This window comes from Empidonax traillii, unplaced genomic scaffold (genome assembly GCF_003031625.1).
Source record: "Empidonax traillii isolate 1590-97213 ecotype Southwest subspecies unplaced genomic scaffold, ASM303162v1 scaffold19:size3308961, whole genome shotgun sequence".
In the NCBI taxonomy this organism is placed as follows: Eukaryota; Metazoa; Chordata; class Aves; order Passeriformes; family Tyrannidae; genus Empidonax; species Empidonax traillii.
The window spans coordinates 815,669-833,294 of record NW_020955212.1 but is presented as its reverse complement, the minus strand read 5'-3'; the positions used below and the strand labels follow the sequence as shown (position 1 = coordinate 833,294).

The window sequence follows — 17,626 nt, the reverse complement described above, 5'->3', positions numbered from 1 at the left end:
GGTCAGGCTGACAGGCCTGTAGTTTCCTGGTCCTCTTTCCGGCCCTTTTTGTGGATTGGCGTGACATTTGCCAACTTCCAATCATCTGGGACCTCCCCAGAGAGCCAGGACTGTTGGTAAATGATGGAGAGCAGCTTGGTGAGCTCTTCCACCAGCTTTGTCATCACCCTTGAGTGAATCCCATCTGGTCCCATGGACTTGTGAGGATCCAAGTGGCTCAGCAGGTCACAAACTGTTTCCTCCTTGACTACAGGGGGGCTATTCAGCTTCTTATCCCTTACTGTCTCCAAGCTCCAGAAGCCAGCTCTTCTCAGGACAACCTGTCTTAAGGTTGAAGACTGAGGTAAAGAAGGTGTTAAATACCTCAGTTTTCTCCTCATCTTTGATAACTGTGTTCCTGCCCATGTCCAATTAAGATTAGAGGTTTTGAGAATGGTCGTTTAGACCCCAGTACTTTGAGGGAAGAGGAAGCGATTCACCTGGACAGGGAGGTGCCCCATTACTACGGGGAGGCTGTGGCATGGCCATGATTCCATCAATTCTGTGATTCCAACAATTGGAATTTTCGTGGTAGAATTCACTGCTGATTGAATGTAAAAATAGTAAGTAACAGTAGAAAAGCAGTTCCACTTTTATAGATAGCAGTGAGTTGCCCCCTCCTCTGCTATCTCTTAAAAAAAACCCCAAGAGTTCTTTGGTTAGAGAAAATTTCTTTCCTTTTTAGTAGAGGCTTCTCATTATTTATTGAAGTTTTCCCACCAGAAGGGAGTTATCAGAAAACCACATAAAATCTTTTTGGCAGGGACTTGTTAATGCATCCAAACACTGTATATAAAGTTCTGTTTCTATACAAAGTAATCTGTTACGATATGTAGTAACGAAACCTGTGAGGGATATGAATATTTCTGTCAAAGCCTGTGCCTTTTAAACAAGAGCTTGTCATTTTACCGGGTGGAGGCAGAAATAATTTCTTCTTTTATATCTGTTGCTCTTCAAATACCTAGGGATGGCTACCAAAGCTTATGCTACAGTCAGAGGAGAGAGAGAGGGGAGGGAGGGAATAAACACGGAAAGATGCTGATCTCTGTGACCTCAGAGCAATGCAAGATCACACGAGTTGTAATGGATTTACACAAACATGATGTTAACAAATGGCTCCCAGGGCCATTGATTGACATGTAGCATCAGTGATGATAGTTACACAGAGATTGTGAACTGGGGTTTGATGAGTGTGCTTTAACTCACAGAAACAGGATAATTTACGATCAGTAAAGGGACTTTGTACAAGCTCTACCAATGCAACATTTTTACTATAAAAGACTGATTTTTTAGTACCTCTGGGAAATGCATTGCATTGCTTCTCATCAAAGCATGCAGACTTTTTATGTGCCCATTTGCCTCTAATCTCTGCATGTTTTTTACTGGTAAAAGTAAAATAGTGAAATAGTAAAATTGCTGAAGTTCTTTTAAAAGTGAGAGCTGCTGTGTGAAAATAGGTTGTGTGAAATTCAGGTTTTATAGTCAAAGACTGACTGCTGTGGCACACATGAAATAAGATGTGGAAAATCAATCTCTTCTGTCTCTCCTGGTAATAGCAAAAAGTTGAGTTTAGACTGACCTGACAGAGTCTAGATTACCAAGCATGGCAAAGTCTTCATTTCTCCTCTTGCTGTAATGACTCTGCAGTGGAGGAGCTGTCACTGTAAAACAGCTTTTCTCAGGAAACAAATCTGACTCGGAGACACAAAGGGCACAGACTTTCATATGAAATGGAGCACTGTTTTTTCATACAGCTACCTCTCGAAGAATAATTGCAATTTGGATACTGCGGACAGAAGGCTATGCCAACAGGGACTCCACTAGCCCTGGACTGGCACTGAGGTTTCTTTGTGTGCTTCACTGTTGTCCTGCCAGAGCTGGCTACTAGGTGCTGTGAAAATCCTGAAGATATTCCAGATACTGGCTGCAGGCACCTAGGTAAGTAGCACAGGACTTTATTTCATATACCATTTAGAGGAAGAGTTTTCATCAGAATAGCAAGGCTAGTGAAGAAGTATTATTAACTGAGTTTTCAGCTCTGCAGACATATTTTAGTTTGGTCTTGAATCAACTGCTTTAAGGGACAGTTCTTTACTAATTTGCTCCTTGTATTGCCTTTACTGCTTCATCCTACACAGTCTCCTTGGGAGCAGCCAGGACAATAAGGACTCAATGCCCTAGTTGACCCAGAAGTGGAAATGTTTTTTATCTATTCTACATGATACTTCAGCACCTTTATCTACAGCACTTACATTTGATAAGACCTTGTTGTGATGAACCGGTATATTCTTTGCTGCCATGGGGCCATTTGCAGCACTGGAAGTCGAACAAGCAGAGCAGTTTTCTTAAAAGAAGAGCAAGAGAGCTTTGTGAAAAGAGGATGTGAGGAGGACAGGGCCAGGAAAGACAGAAATGTATATATGCTTGCACAGTGTTGAGAATAGAGGGAACTCGGAAGAAACACTAGATAAAAGTGCCAGTGCCTTCATGCAGAGGCCGTCAGCACCTCTGCAGCTTATTCACATGGGTTATACAAAACCTTGCTTGTAAGCACTGGTGCTTTTACCGTACCTCTTACTGTGACAAATTTCATTTCCCTTTTTCATTTCCCTCCTTATCCCTGGCCTGCCTCCCATCTTGCTTCCTCTTTGTTATTCTCAGTTAAGCAGGTTTATGATATGCATCTCTTGCCACACTTTATGTGGCTTCTCACATCACTTCTAACCCCATCAGCACTTCATTTGCTCAAGGCCCTTCTTTGCCTTTACAGCTGGTGGGCCAGCACTCTGCTCTCTGGTTCGTTTTAATTTCCTCTACTCTGTCTCCTGTATTCTTCACCTGACTGACATTGCTGTCCTCAAGAGGGCTAACTGAATTTCCTCTTCAACATCAGTGGCATCCTCTTGAGTAAGTAATTGCTTTTTACTTTTCCTCTCAGAAACAAGAAGTCTATTCTGTTCCCAGAGTGGAGGCTTTCCCCCAGGAGTGTTTCTCGTGTTGTCTCCCCATATTAGATGCCCTCTTCACTCACGTATCATCTCTCTTGTCTGTCTCCATTCTCCTTTAGGTGTTTTGCTGTTTCAGCTACTCCATCAAGCTTGCGAATCTTTCCCTTTCTCTTGCTTATTTCTCTAAATAGATGTGTTCACAAGCTGTTGCTGTTAGAATAGGTGATCTCCCCTTACCATAACTTGTAAGAGCCTTAAGGTGGCTTTCAGAAAAAATATTTTATTCATTTTAGCCATTTTAGAAATGGAACGGTTCCAGAAATAACACGGTAGTTCTCAGTAGTGGATGTTCTTAGACCTTGATCAGTGCACTGATGTGTCTCACATTAGTGTGTGTCTCAGTCTTTTTGAAAAGCATCCCCATGACTGATGCAACATCAGTCACAAGAATTGCACTGGAATTGAATCCAGCATCTGGAGTGCTCGAGATAAGGCAAAGAATACCGTATGCACTCTAGCAAGGAAATATTTTCAATGCCTATTTATAAGCTGCATTAGCATTTACCTTTAAATATACCAGATGTATAACCTAACATTGTAGCACTAACAGATCCTTTAACAAGAGACTTAGTACTTTATAACCCTGTGATCCCTCACTGAAAAAACTCATGATTTAGCACCATGGAAGCCAGGACTCTTCGCAGACAGAGAGGTGAAGGGCTTGCAGAGAAGCTGGAGACCTCATGGTGTCACACATTGGCATCACATTTTAAAAACAAAACAAAAACATACAAACCAAAACAAACAAAAACCAAACAACACCCCCAAAACACACACACACACAAAAAAAAACCCAAACAAAAACAACAAAGACTCCCCCTCAACCAAACAATAAAAACAAAACCAACAATGACAAAGAACCCCCACACCTTAGCAAAACAGAATCATATATATGTCAGAATCTTACAGGCAGTGTGCTTCTCTAAAAGAATAAGCATATTCCTCATGCTGATCAGGAAGGACTTTTAGAGTTGCTGTTGCTCCTGGAACTGCTATTGTAGAAAATTTTTGTTTTTTCTTAGTCTGAGTAGTCTCAGTTTCTTCATAGAGCTGATACACTTTGCTACAAACATGCACAGACCTGCCTTGCTCTTAACTGCATGTGGCAGGAAGTCTTTCTGTTCCAGCACTGTTTAAGGTGTTCAGCTGTTCATCTGATGTGGCATTTTCTTAGTCTATGGATGATGGAAATTTCCATTTTTTCTTATTAAAAGGGACTGATAAAAAGTACTGTGTACTCCAGTACTGGCTGGTCTGTATTTTTGCCTTAAATTTAAAATTATCACTGAAAATATCACTGAGTAGGTCATTGTACACAGAATTCATATTGCCAGTTCTGACTTCCCTGCTTGACATTTTTCCTCTTTCTCCTTTTCTCCTCAATGTTTAGCCTTACTTTCTATACATACATGCATACACACACACATATATATATACATTTCTTGTTTCTTCACTCTCTTGCAGATCAACCTGTGTGAAAGAGAACATGTTCTGTCCTGCAGCATATGTATGCACACCCCTTCCATCAGCAACCAGGTTTTGTACTGACTTGGACTTTGTCAGATGCAGGGAAGACCTATCTTTGAGACCTTCTGATCATTCCATATTTTCTATCTTCTGTCCTGCTGCTCTATTTCTTCTTCTTTTCTTACCCTCTTTGTAGATGAAACTGGAAGAGTGAAAAAAATACTTCTATTTGTTTTGTACACATAACAGAATTCTTACGGTTCATTCTTACGGTTTTCTGAATGTTTGTCTCAGTTATTCTCACAAAGTAAGAAGAAAGAAAATGCATTAGAATAAAGTGGTCCTAGAACAGCCAAAGTAACCCAGGAACGTCGGGCAGATGCAGTATCTTGAAAGAGAAGGGTCAGTATTTCTACTGCATGTTTTAAAGTGACTCTGTCTCTTTAACTAAAAGCCTGCAAAAGCTTTAGAGTAAATGATGTTTTCAATATTGTTTGACCTTCATGGTAGAGTTCATTTATAGAATGAACTTTCCTGAACAAAGAGATGTGCCAGTGTGGCTTCTAGGAAGCTGAGTGACTCAGAAATCGGCCACGTCATCATGTGGGTCATAAGAATGGAGTAATGAAAGGTTGATATGTCTGAGTAGATGCAGTCGGTTACTGAGGTGGTAAGAAAGTCAGATCACTTGGTTACATTCATTTGTTTGAAAGAGTTTTGCCGGTTTTGGAGTTGGATGTGATCCAAAGCGGTTGTGCTGGAGAACTGCCTGGTCTGGCAGCCCTTGGAGAGCCCAAGTCCTAATGCAGTTATCTGCAGCCGTGCAGGTCAGCAACCATAACTTAGGACCTCTTGGGAATTCAAGGGAGCTAAGCTGATTTGCCCTGCAGTCGTGTGTGTAGATAAGTAGTATCACTAAAATGCAGTCTAAACATGCATAAAGTGTGTCTTTCTCCAGCATCAAGCGGGAGCAGCTTTACTGATGCAGACTGCAGCATCTGATACGGAAAACCCATGGAAATGAGTTTGTTCCAGTAACAGGTCACCTAGAGGAACCTGTGAGCTGGCAGGGATCAGTTATAGCTTATCTGGGCAGCGTTCGGAAAGTTTGCCATCACTGTAAACGTCTTGTGAGAATTTTATTGCATCAGAGTTAGCACCTTTACAGAATTGTAGAAGGGCTTTATCTTTTATTTTCATCGATCTGACAGTAATCAGAATCTAAAAACATTCTTCCAAATATCCCTTGAATCCACAGTATGTTTTAAGTGTTACTGGGGGATGACAGTAATTTGGGTTGATCACACAAATTTTCATTGTCTGTGTGGAGGTGATTCAGTTGTGATCTTGCAAGAAATTTGACTTTTGCATAGGAAATCATATGTGCAAGTTTGTACCTAAATAGTACCTAAATGAACTTATTGTTAAATTGTAATTACAATATAACTTCATGCCTGCTATATGGTATATTGGGTATATATATATTTTGATAATATATATATTATCAAAACCCCCCCCCCCCTGCTTTACAATAAGAGAGCAGTGTGATCCTGGTTCCTCTTGCTTTATTGCCTTGTAGAGAAAAATGTGAATAAATGGCCATCTGAAAAGAGCTCCCAAGAAATGGTGTAGAGAATAAGGACAGACACCACATATGTATTTGCAGACAAGGAGAGAGCATTCATGCTAAAGAGTATGGTTTTCAAAACAGCATCTCTCCAGCAATGAGAAGGTTTCCTGAGCCCATAGCTTTCTGAGTTAAAGGACCATATTTAGTTTCTAGGTGTACACCTGAGGTCAGGCATTCAAACCTAAGTGTTTCCACAGGGTTTAAATTGATGCCTTCATTACAAGCTGTATTGTGTGCAATCTCTTCCCTTTATGAAGATGGAGGTGAGTTGGATGCCCAAAGAACGTGAGTTGTGATACCATCTTCTAGGCCTAGTTTGTCATATGAAGAAAGAGTCTCTGAATTCAGTTGTTCTATGCAATTCCTGCTCAGGGAGAGGTCCAGAATTTTTGTATGTCATAAGAGATGGGATCTTGTATATGGACAATCACTTATTTTAGTCCTTTCTGTAATACCTTCAGATTCTGAAAAATTATTTTTAACTTTTATAGTTGCTCACCTGAACTTGATAAGATAAACCAATGCAATGATGCGTTCCTTGTTTTACATGTCAGAACCAATAGCTTTACGAGTCGGGAAGTGCCCTGTGCCCCTAAGAGGTTTGTTAGCTCTGAAATCTACAGCAGCCTTTTCACTTAGCAGCATTTTACTCTTTGCTTTCTTAACAGGAACAGCTGATTGATGGTTTTTCCACAGTCTCACTACTGCCTCTCAAACGAGGTGCCCTGAAGCTGAATTCTTTTCCTTAGTTTAGCTAAAACTGTCTCAGAGTTCACAAGGCCTTGCTTTCAGGGACAGGTATCATATTGTCAACGCTGTATACAGGGTCTGTTGTTGTAACCAAGAAAAAACAAAGTGAATCGCTACTATACATTAATTCCTCCTACAAAATTAATTGCTATGAAGTATAATTTTATTCCATTTATTTCCTTGTCCAGATTATGTTTGGACAGATGCCCTCCTTTGTCTATTGAAACATGAAAAGCTAATGAAAAATATTAAATTATGCACTAAGAACAGGCAGTTAATAAAGCAGATGCCAGTGGTGTTGTTTAAGGCAAAACTACAGTAAAGTACTGGTACAGAAGGGAGGCTGCCTATTGTAGACATTTTATTTTCCAAAACCTGGCCAAATAAATGGAATTACCTAAGGAAGAAACTTTATTAAAAAGTTGGTCATGATATTACCCAAAGGTTGGAAGCATTCTCTGACGTCTAGGTGAAGGGTATATGTGCATAGGATAAGGTTTAAATTGAGGTTCTGTGCAATTACGTTTTACAGGCTTGGTAATGTGAAAGACAGCTTTCCTGTTCTCCTGAAGTTAACTCCAAGCTGACCTCTCACCTCAAGTGGACAGTTTCTCAAAGATGAGGCTTGGTGGAGCAGCTTCTCGCTACCTCAACTATGGAAGGCCAACTTGGTGCTAACACGGACATTTCTGTGAAAAAACCTCCAGGAGCAAGCCCTCCATCCTTCATTGCTTTGCTGAAGGTACACCGAGAGCTCCTGGTCAATAGAATCCGAAACACTCAGTGTTTGATTGATAACTTGATTAAGAACGACTACTTCTCCACTGAAGATGCAGAGATTGTTGTCCAGTTTCCTACTCAAGCAGATAAGGTATGATTTTTGTTTCACTAGCCACCAAAGCTTTTGGCAACTTTTAGTTTACCAGCAGCTTTCATGGGTTTATCTGGCAATTTTACATCGAGTGTATTTTGTGGTCTTTGTTATTTTGGAGTTGCCCCATCATGTTCCTTCTGGATGTGTGTCTCCAGCACATCTCTTCCCAGCCTGCCTGGCACTGCCTGTAGTGCCCCGGCACTGCTCGTAGTGCCCTTTGGCAGCTGTAAGAATGAGCAAGGTGATAATTGCTGTTCTGTCCCTCCCAGCTGCAGCTTTGTACTCTGATAAGGAGGTGTCCAGAATGGTTATTAGAGTATTGCAAGGAGAATCTGCTTTAGGGTGCTGTGGGACAGCTCATCCTGCTTTTGGAGAGACAGAAATTAAACATTGTTTTTGAAGTTAATGACTGTGTGTTGTCCATATGCACACCTTCCTTTCTCTTAAAAGACCTATGTATGTTGTAAATGTTATGGAAAATTTATATATATATTTATAACATTTGGGGTTTTAATTCATCTTTGGACATCAGTAGCAAAAATTATTTCCTGGTCTTTCGTTAGGAGAAAATGACCATGTACACAATTGCTCTTTGCATCATAAACAGATGAGGAGATTGTTTCCCAGACCAAACAATCATGCAGCTTCAGAATGCTGTCACAGTTAGGGGCAGGCAGACCATAAAAAATTCAGAGACCTTGGACTTCGCTAACAGTGCAGATTTTCATAAAATAATCATTCTTGCTGGCACATTGAAATGGTAACACAGTACTCACTCTGTGTATAGGGTCAAAGCTGAATAAATGCACACTGTATGATTATCTCAATTTCTTATTGTTCAGCATAATATGCATGATTGTTATTACAAAGCTGAGGGGGAGGCCATGCATCAGGAGTCTAAGCAGAGACGGAGAGCAGGGCCACAGTAGTGTAAGTGAAGTGGACTCTGTGGGAACTTCTCTGGAAGGCATAAAATTGCTTTTTAGAGCATACAAATTGTCAAAAAAAGCTCCATGTGTTTGCTGTGCTGCATGTACCTCACCCTGCTTTAAGCTCACAAGAGACCACAGTCTCTGTCTGGTTTAGGACTGAATTCTTTGTTCATTTCTAGCAAGGGGACCCAGACATTCCAAATGTGCCCCCAGATGATCGCTCTGTCTTGCAGAGGGTCTTGTACTAGGATTGCCCTGTTTTGGTGCACAGAGATCACACTCTTGCCTGTAGAGGCAACACTTGGTCTTGAACTGCTCCAGCCACTGCCTGGTAGCCATTTGGTGGCAGCTGCAGGCCACAAGGCCACTGCACAGAGAGAGCCTGAAGAATTGAGTTATTATGTTAAATGGAAGAGTTGTAGAGTTTTGGCTCAGGGTTAAGATCCAGAGGGAGATTTTGCCTACTGTGCTCTGGATCTGGATGGATCCTGAAGTAAACCGAAATGTGAGTGGAGTATTTATGAAACAGAGGGTGAATTTAAGGCATTGAGAAATCACTTCTTTTTTTATTATTATTTTAACCAGCAAAGGATTTAAACTATACCATCTAGCCAAGCTGAGGAAATCCTTTGGGTTCCCTCTTGAGGAGTGGTATTTATCCATTTTGTTTCTGGTTAGCATATGGTTTAGCTACAAGGTCAGACCTTCAGAGCCAACTCTCTTGCAATATCCAAACACAAGCAGCATCTGAGTTTTATGTTGGTTCAAATTCAGAGCTAGATTTTGCATTCATGTTTTTGAAGTATCAGTTTTGGTTTTTGTCCCCTGCTCCAGTCCAGAAAGGATCTTAAAGCAGTCACAAGAGTTACTGTCATCAAATGCTGTGTATCAATGATCTTTCACGTGGTGTTTCTTCAGGTTCGCAAAATTCTAGACTTGGTTCAAAGCAAAGGAGAAGAAGTTTCGGAATATTTCATCTATGTCCTGCAGAAAGTCACTGATGCTTACTATGAACTTCAGCCTTGGCTGGATGAAATAGGTTACGAGCCTTCAGAGAATATTTGTAGAAAACCTGTGGTAAATACAGATCCAGGTAAGGTCATACATCTCTATCCCTTCCCTTAGAACTACCCTGCTATGTAGGAAGCTCCAATCTGGTGACAGAAGAGAGATCTGATGTCGTAAATGATCCTGTTCTCAGCAGGAAGTAGGACTAGATCTTCTGAAGCTTCTTCCAACCTGAATTATTCTGTGATCCTAAATGATGAGCTATACTGAAAGTCAGAGTTTAAGTATTGCAGAAATAAATTATTTCCTCCTGAGAGGTTTTTCCATACTACATAAATACGTGATTTACTTTGTCTCCATCTGAAGTGAAGTTTCTGGTGCAATAAAAACACAAGCCAACACTGCACAATAACTGAGACTCTCATTTTTTTTGTCATCTCAAAAAAATCTTTTGAGGTGCCTGGGACTTGGTTTCTAAAATGCATGCCATCTATTTACAATAATATAAGTGACCAAACAGGTCAGGAAAGAATAACCACCCACTTGATAGAATTGCAGGTAGAATATAAATAAAGTGTAAAGGCTAATCAGTGACTGACAAGTTGAACAAGCCTTTGCAGCAAGTAAAGCAGCCTTTAACAAAGGGTCAGAGTGTTGGCTTTGCGTCTCAGATGAAAGATAGCAGCCCCTTAAGCCAATGCAGCATCAGTACTGGCTTTCAGGAAGTGGTGACTCAAGTGACCTTTCATTAGCACCTGAATTTCCCCAGTGAGTGATGATGGCAGCACAAATAGAACTAATCTGGCAAAGAACCATTTTTACATGAGAATTACTTTTGCTTATTACCCGCTCTGAGTTCCCAAAGAGGGGGGTCATTGTCTATATAGGCTTTTTAATAGTAGTTCACTGTCTTTTTAGTTAGCAGGTATTGCCAGAAACTCAGATATGAACTGGGACGGGACTCCAAGTTTGTTATGTCGTACACTCAGAGGGAGGAGATGCTGCTTGAAGAAATCTACTCTAACAGCATCATGGAGCTGGTCAATTTTACCAATGAGAGTCTTGGCCATGTGGGTCAATTAGAAGCCCTTTTTGATGATACAGTTGGACTAATTAATGAAGATGGAGAGACTGTTTATGTCTATGGTGATGCAGGAATTGGAAAATCCATCTTGCTGCAGAAGATACAAAGCCTTTGGGCCAGAAAAGAATTGGACATAGGGGCCAAATTTTTCTTCCGTTTTCCATGTAGGATGTTTAGTTGCTTTAAGGAAGATAAAGCCATTTGTTTGAAAGACCTGCTCTTCAAATATAATTGCTACCCAGACCAGGACCCCACAGAAGTGTTCCATCACATCTTGCAGTTCCCTCACACAGTTCTTTTCACATTTGATGGCTTTGATGAGATCTATTCCAACTTTGATCTCAGCAGTGTACCTGAGATATGTTCACCCCATGAACCCATTCACCCCTTGGCACTGCTGGTAAGCCTTCTCAGAGGAAAGCTTCTTAAGGGATCCAAGAAAATTCTTACAGCAAGGACAGGAACTGAGATCCAAAGAAACATCATTAAAAAGAAAGTGCTGCTCCGTGGTTTCTCCAGCAATAACCTGAAGGAATACACTGCTATGTTTTTCAAAGATGAGCAGCAACGAACACTGGTATTGAACCAGTTGGAAGCTAACCCCAATCTCTGCAGTTTGTGTTCAGTGCCTTTATTTTGTTGGATTATCTTTAAATGCTATGAGCACTTCTATTCTATGTTTGACAGCCATGAGCTTCCAGACAGTTCTGTTACACTGACAGATGTATTTTTGCTCATGATTGAAGTTCATCTGAACCGATCTCTGAAAACAGGTTTGCTGAAGAACAACATCAGGAGCCAAGCAGAGATGTTCAAATCCAGAAAGGAAACTCTTCTAGCTTTGGGTAAAATGGCATACAAAGGGATGGAGAACTCTTTCTTTATCTTTGAGCAGGAAGAGGTCTCCTCAGCGAACATCTCTGAAGAAGATTTGCAATTGGGCTTTCTCAGGACAGTTAAAGGTTACAGTGGCTGTGACAGTCAGGCCACTTACGAGTTCTTGCACTTAACCCTTCAGTCTTTTTTCACAGCTTTGTTTTTGGTTATTGAGGAGAAAGTGGGTGCCAAGGAGTTACTTGAGTTTTTCAATGAATGCTCTTTCACTGAGACTGCCCAGCCTACTTGCCTTCGCATCCCTTGGCTGAAGAAACAACTGGCAGGGGAGAATCCTTTCCAAAACAAAGAACACTTTAATTTTACCAACATGTTTCTTTGTGGCCTTCTTTCTGGATCCAAGCAGAAGCTCTTCAGGCATTTAGTTTCACCTGCAGTCCTTAAGAGGAAGAGAAAAACACTCATCACATACCTTGGGGAGAGCATGAAATCCCACCTGAAAGGCTACACTCGGTCCAGGCTTAAAAGCTACAATCAGATCCAGGTCCAGCCCAACTTTGTTTGGATGCTGAGGTGCCTTTACGAGACTCAGAGCGAGAAGGTGGGGAAGTTGGCTGCCAAACGCATGCACGCCAATTACATCAAGCTGGCGTACTGCAATGCCTACTCTGCCGACTGCAGCGCCATCTCCTTTGTGGTGCATCACTTTCGGAAGCGCCTGGCTCTGGATTTGGACAACAACAACATCAATGACTACGGAATAAAACAGCTGCTGCCTTCTTTCAGCAAGCTTGCAGTGATCAGGTAGGAGTCTTTGTAAGCAGGTCCTTGCGTAGCCTTGGTCAGTTTCACAAACTGGTGAGCTGAAGGAATTGATCACGGAAGCGGAGGAAGATGGGGATTACTGCTGCTGGAAGTTAAAGTTGCTGACCTTCTGAAATCTTCGTTCATCCAGTCATAGGAGCAGGGATAAGCTGTGAATATGGAAACCGAAATGGAGAGGGTGATAAGAAGTCCCTAGAAGCCAGGGCTGTTTAAACCTGTAGGTTTAGTTAGCTTCACCTCAAATTTTTATGAAAGGAAGTGCTTAAGGGAGAAGAAAGGAAACAAGTACGTCCCCCATTATCTGAAGATTGCCTGAGCCTATCTCTGCCCTTTGGTGGATGGGGTAAAGAAAGGATCTATTATTCACAATAACCTGTGATCAAAAGCTCTGAATTTTTTGCCTTTCCATCCTGCCAAAATGTCTGGCTTTCACAGAACAAAAAGCTATCATCTAGTACTCCCTGAAAAGATGTAGCTGAAGGCTTTAGATGGTGGCGCTTCCCTGAGGTGATGTGGAGGTAGGACATGGCTTGGTGTGGTCAGGGAGAACTAACTGCCCCTCTAACATCACAGACCATATTGTTTCACCCCCAGCCTTTTGAGGTTGTGCTATGTAACAATATCTTATTTGTCCAAACATTTAGGTGCAGAAAATCAGGAACTTCATATGTATTTTTTTTAAAGCTCCTTCAGCCCACAAGAATTTATTTTTTTTAACAATTGGATTTATTCCTCCTGTTTGGCTGTGCTCTGCCTTGTTTTCTTCCAAGACTAAATCAAAACAAGTGACTCTTGTTTTTTCCACTTAGTTGCAAATTGACTGGCCTCCCAAGAGAAAGCAATAAGGAAACTTCAGGGGAAAATGCATAAACATGTAAAACAAAACCAAAACCAAAACAAACAAACAAACAAACAAAAAGAATAAAAGGCCAGCCTTTCATTCTTCATCCCTATCATGTAATTATGCCACACCCAGTATGACCTTAGCACCATACCTAGCACCAAACCCATCTGTTAGGTTGCCTTTTTGTCTTTATGGATCTTCAGATGTTAGGACTTCCATTTCTAATGACCAATTTCTGCAGGCCAGGAAATTATGTTTTCAGCAGCTTAACCATCCCCTTCAAAGATGCAGACTGTTCTGATCTGCAGAAACTGGCTGATTTCTCCCATGTGCTCGTGAATTCCAAAGGGACCCAGTTACTAACTAGCAAAGGCCAGAGAGGCTGTTGATGATAAGGGACTCTCAGCAGTGAATGTTCAGCTACTGAGTTTGTGTAGAAACTAAAGCTGATCAAAATGTTTTTCCAGGAGCAGCTTTACACAGAAAATGTGGTTCATCAGAATTGGAATACTTCACTTGAACCTGTCCATTTAGTCAAGGTGAAAAAGCTTGAGAAGTTACCAGAAAAAAAGCAACAAAACTAACCAAAAAACTCCCCAAATGTGAAAAGAAGCATTTTTATTCTGAAAATGACTGACATTGATTTGTTTCATGTCTAGCTGGGACAACAAAATCAGAAACATCTAGCACACCCATGGGACTGTGGTTCTATTTTCTGGCCAGGGCTTTTCACAATCTTTATTCCGTGAAGCCTGAATGTGTTGAGACTTTCAAGATGCCTGGCTTTCACTAGGTACTCAGAGAGAAGGTTGCAAGAGTAGTAGTCTGCACAGCTTGATTCTGCTAGGGTGTTAGGCAGACTTTCTTCCTGAAATCACAATAAGCGCCGGAGGAGGTGAGATGTTTATCTGGTGTCTGACTTCCCACACGTTATTGTTTTCAGTTCTATGGAAAGGTTCCAGAGCATTGCCTTGGAGATTTGAGGCTTTCTGGTTTTTATTGGTTTTGAAGTAACCCATATGGAACTGAGCTGACATTTCCCTTAACGGCTTTTAATACGGACCTGTTGAATTATCAGAGGAAAATGCATAGACCTCCAGTCATTTGTTAACTCATGGGTGATGAACACTTGTAATCTGTATTGATTTAGAGTTTCTTTTCATTCCCTTCATTCCAGGCTCAGTGTAAATCAGGTCACAGATCATGGTGTAAGGATCTTGTATGAAGAACTCTCCAAGTACCGAATTGTGTCTTTCTTGGGGTATGTACCATTTGGGACCAGAACCCTAGATATTGATACTAGAAAATAAAACTCCAGTGCTGACAGTACTGATGCAGCAGAGGTGGGGTAGAAACTACAGTTACCTCCTCATTTACTGGCCATAAGCGAAGCAGCATTTTGTGTCAGAAATTATTCAGCTGCCACCCTGTAAAAGTTCACTGTGGTCCACAGCTTCCTCTCCCATCACACTGCTTCATGGGGTGGCCTCCATCAGACCCTTCTGTGACACAGTGCAGACTACTGTCAGGTTACTGAACTGTGTAGGCATCATAGTTTTATACCTAAAACCTTCAGATGTGGAGGGGAAAGAGAATACAAGCAAGAGAGTGTTTGCTTTGTAGCTGGAGCCTGTTGTTTTCTCTACTGATTTATTTCAACTATGCAAAGGAGATACAGCTTGGTAGAGAGTAGTATCAGGAACATAGACTTTCATGTGTCTTGCTCATGGTACCAATTTCTTTCAAGAGCTTAATTAGTTCTTAATCAAGTTAAAGCTGGAAGGCATGTTAGCTCTGACTGCCTGCTCTTGGTTAAGTAGGTACATAAAAATAACTTTTTGAAAGGTGAACATGAATACCAAGAATAGCTTTCTTCCTCAAGTGCCCTAATGTAAGTACAACTGCTCAGGTATCTGATCTTCAGTAATATTTACAAGGGGATTTTATGACTTTTAAAAGACCAAAAGTACTTTATGGTGTTTCCTTTTTTGACTTATCTTCTGGCAATGTTATTTTTGTACTAACATAGGAATAAATGGAAACTTTGTTTGCTTGGGGAGACTTATTATTAAAAAATTTATATAAATATTTTCTCATGATTTGCAGTCTGGTCTCCTTGTATTTTTTATCTAGCCCTTCACAATATGAATTATATATCAAAATAGAAATACAAGCAACTGTGAATATGTACAAAGCCATACAAAAAAGATAGATGCTATGTGTGCATCATAAAATATTCAGGTTGTAAATATTTAACAGCAGGAATAACCTATTTTTACCAATGTGATCTTTCTTTAAGCTTATACAGCAATCAAATCACTGATGTCGGAGCCAAATATGTTGCAAAACTAATCGAAGAATGTTCAAGCCTGGAATATGTTAAGTATGTTGGATCTTTTTTTCCTTTCTCCAGGTAAAGCAACTTGAAAGGTGAGGGAGAGTAGAAAAAAAATAAAAATTGTATTTGAAATAAAATATAATTTAGGCTGCAGTTGTATGCTCTTTTGCAGTAGTCTAGCAGTGGATGGCAGCAGGGGAAACGCTTGAATCCATAGTCTTTTCTGGAATATAGCAGTAAGTTAAAGGAGTGCATGAGACCTGCTCTTTACCTAAATTCAGTCTGAGCACCTGAGCAAGGCGTAATTTGTGCACGAACCTTGCTACCGCTTCCAGTAGGCGAATTCCCTTGGATTTAGTACCAGGCTTCTTAGAATCTGCTCTTTCATGGGCCTCTGGAGTCAGGCTGTGCTGGTGTCATATCTCAGCTCTGCAATTCCCCAAATTCACATGGTGAGTTGTTCCCTTTAATTCCTGGAACTTCCCCAGATAAGAGTGTCTGGCCATGCACAATACTAGTTTGACATAAAGGTAGATCATTAACCAATGGTTTAATTGTGACCATAGCAGAAAAACAGAGGTAACTGCAGCAATGTCAGCTGTTGGTATGAGTGTAGCAACTGGCAGCCAGGGACTCTTGAATTCTAGTCCTTGTTCTACCACTAACTTGATCTGAAACCCCACTATAGCCACATCCTTCACACTTGAAATATCTGCAGTTTTGAAACCCAAGAGCACTTTGGTTCTTTTGCTGCTTTGACACAGCGCTTTGCTTATTTAATCTCACTTTCACAAAAAAAGCCTGTTGACAGATGGTTACTTTCAACCCTCATAGTAATCCTAGCAATTATTTTGAGACAGAGTGCATGTTCATGTGCCTGAAGTCACTCAAACAAGCCAATTTTATGTCAGTGTAGTGACTTGAGGGGGTTTGGAGTTTGATCTGTTCTTTACATCCATCTATACGCAGTTACCCCTTCCTTGAACTCCAGCCATTTGATATCCACATAGGCTAAAAATAGAAAAGGCCTTCTGTAGAATGCCAGCCAGAGACACTCACTGCTGCATTGACCTGTGCCACTGCCTACAGCCCATGCTTGGAACAGAAAGACTCGAAATTATTGTAGCCTGTGCTTGTCAGCTGCAGCCTCCCCTGAAACCACACAATCAAGAAATATTCTGTTTCCTGTGGTATCATGAAACATGCTGCATGTAATTCATGTGCTCTGTAGCAACTGCTGATACTATGAGCTATACTAAAAACTAGGCTGGGGTCCTTGCCTTGAAGATTCTACTGTAATATCTCTGATTTGGAGCACTGACATGCAAAATAAGCAAAAGACAACATAAAATTATGTCTTTTAGTCAAAGGTCAGGTGTCTCTATTCTTTTACTCTAGGTTAATATTTGTAGCTAGCCTCCAGGGTTAATTAGCCTTAATTACTTGTATGGCTTTCTGAGCTGATGTTCTAATAGCTGTACAGTTGTAAGTGATGTACCTCATCAATTCATGTATTTTGTGCAGAATAGGAGCAAACAAAATAACTAGTGAAGGAGGGAAGTGCCTTGCCCAGGCCATCCAGAAGAGCAAGACAATGTTTGAAATTGGGTAAGTTTGGTGCTAAGGAGCAGACCTTGGGGCTTGATCTTGGCAAGGCATCTGTAAATCCATTAGGATTCCTTTTTTCATTCTTACCCTCTCTTCTCCTGCTCTTCCTTCCCCCCTCAACAACAGCATTAGAACAAACAAGTATAGAAGCACAGCCACATTTTCCATGGAAAAGGAGAGCTGCTTTGTTGTTCTTCCAGTTCACACAACGTTTGTTTTGGGGTTTGGTTTTATGGGTTGGGTTTTTTTTCACTTTTCTGACAGAGCCTTAAAGGAGAGACAAACAAATAAGAGGACAGTGTGTAAAGATAGCCACTTTCTTTATGGCAACACAGGTCCTCTGGGGATACCTGGCTATTTTTAAGTCTGTGTGGTTTTATGACTA

The 17,626-nt window shown here is 40.9% G+C and overlaps 1 protein-coding gene across 8 annotated transcripts in view; it reads left to right on the top strand.

Annotated features, from left to right (window-relative positions):
• Positions 1–17,626, top strand: part of NOD1 (nucleotide binding oligomerization domain containing 1) — a 29,608-nt gene that overhangs the window by 2,373 nt on the left and 9,609 nt on the right. Inside the window, exons 1-10 of one of the 8 annotated variants that reach the window (XM_027897369.1) lie at positions 1,633–1,977; positions 2,701–2,812; positions 6,813–6,864; positions 7,427–7,765; positions 9,619–9,793; positions 10,627–12,430; positions 14,473–14,556; positions 15,595–15,678; positions 15,817–15,869; positions 17,158–17,242. In XM_027897369.1, the coding sequence (XP_027753170.1) occupies positions 7,550–7,765; positions 9,619–9,793; positions 10,627–12,430; positions 14,473–14,556; positions 15,595–15,678; positions 15,817–15,850 (2,397 nt within the window). In that variant the 5' untranslated portion in view covers positions 1,633–1,977; positions 2,701–2,812; positions 6,813–6,864; positions 7,427–7,549 and the 3' untranslated portion in view covers positions 15,851–15,869; positions 17,158–17,242. Of the gene's footprint in view, positions 1–1,632; positions 1,978–2,700; positions 2,813–4,518; positions 4,555–6,812; positions 6,865–7,264; positions 7,339–7,426; positions 7,766–9,618; positions 9,794–9,910; positions 9,993–10,626; positions 12,431–14,472; positions 14,557–15,594; positions 15,679–15,816; positions 15,870–17,157; positions 17,243–17,626 lie in introns of those variants that run through there. The other 7 variants (XR_003572748.1, XM_027897321.1, XM_027897332.1 and 4 more) reach the window with 7 other exon arrangements.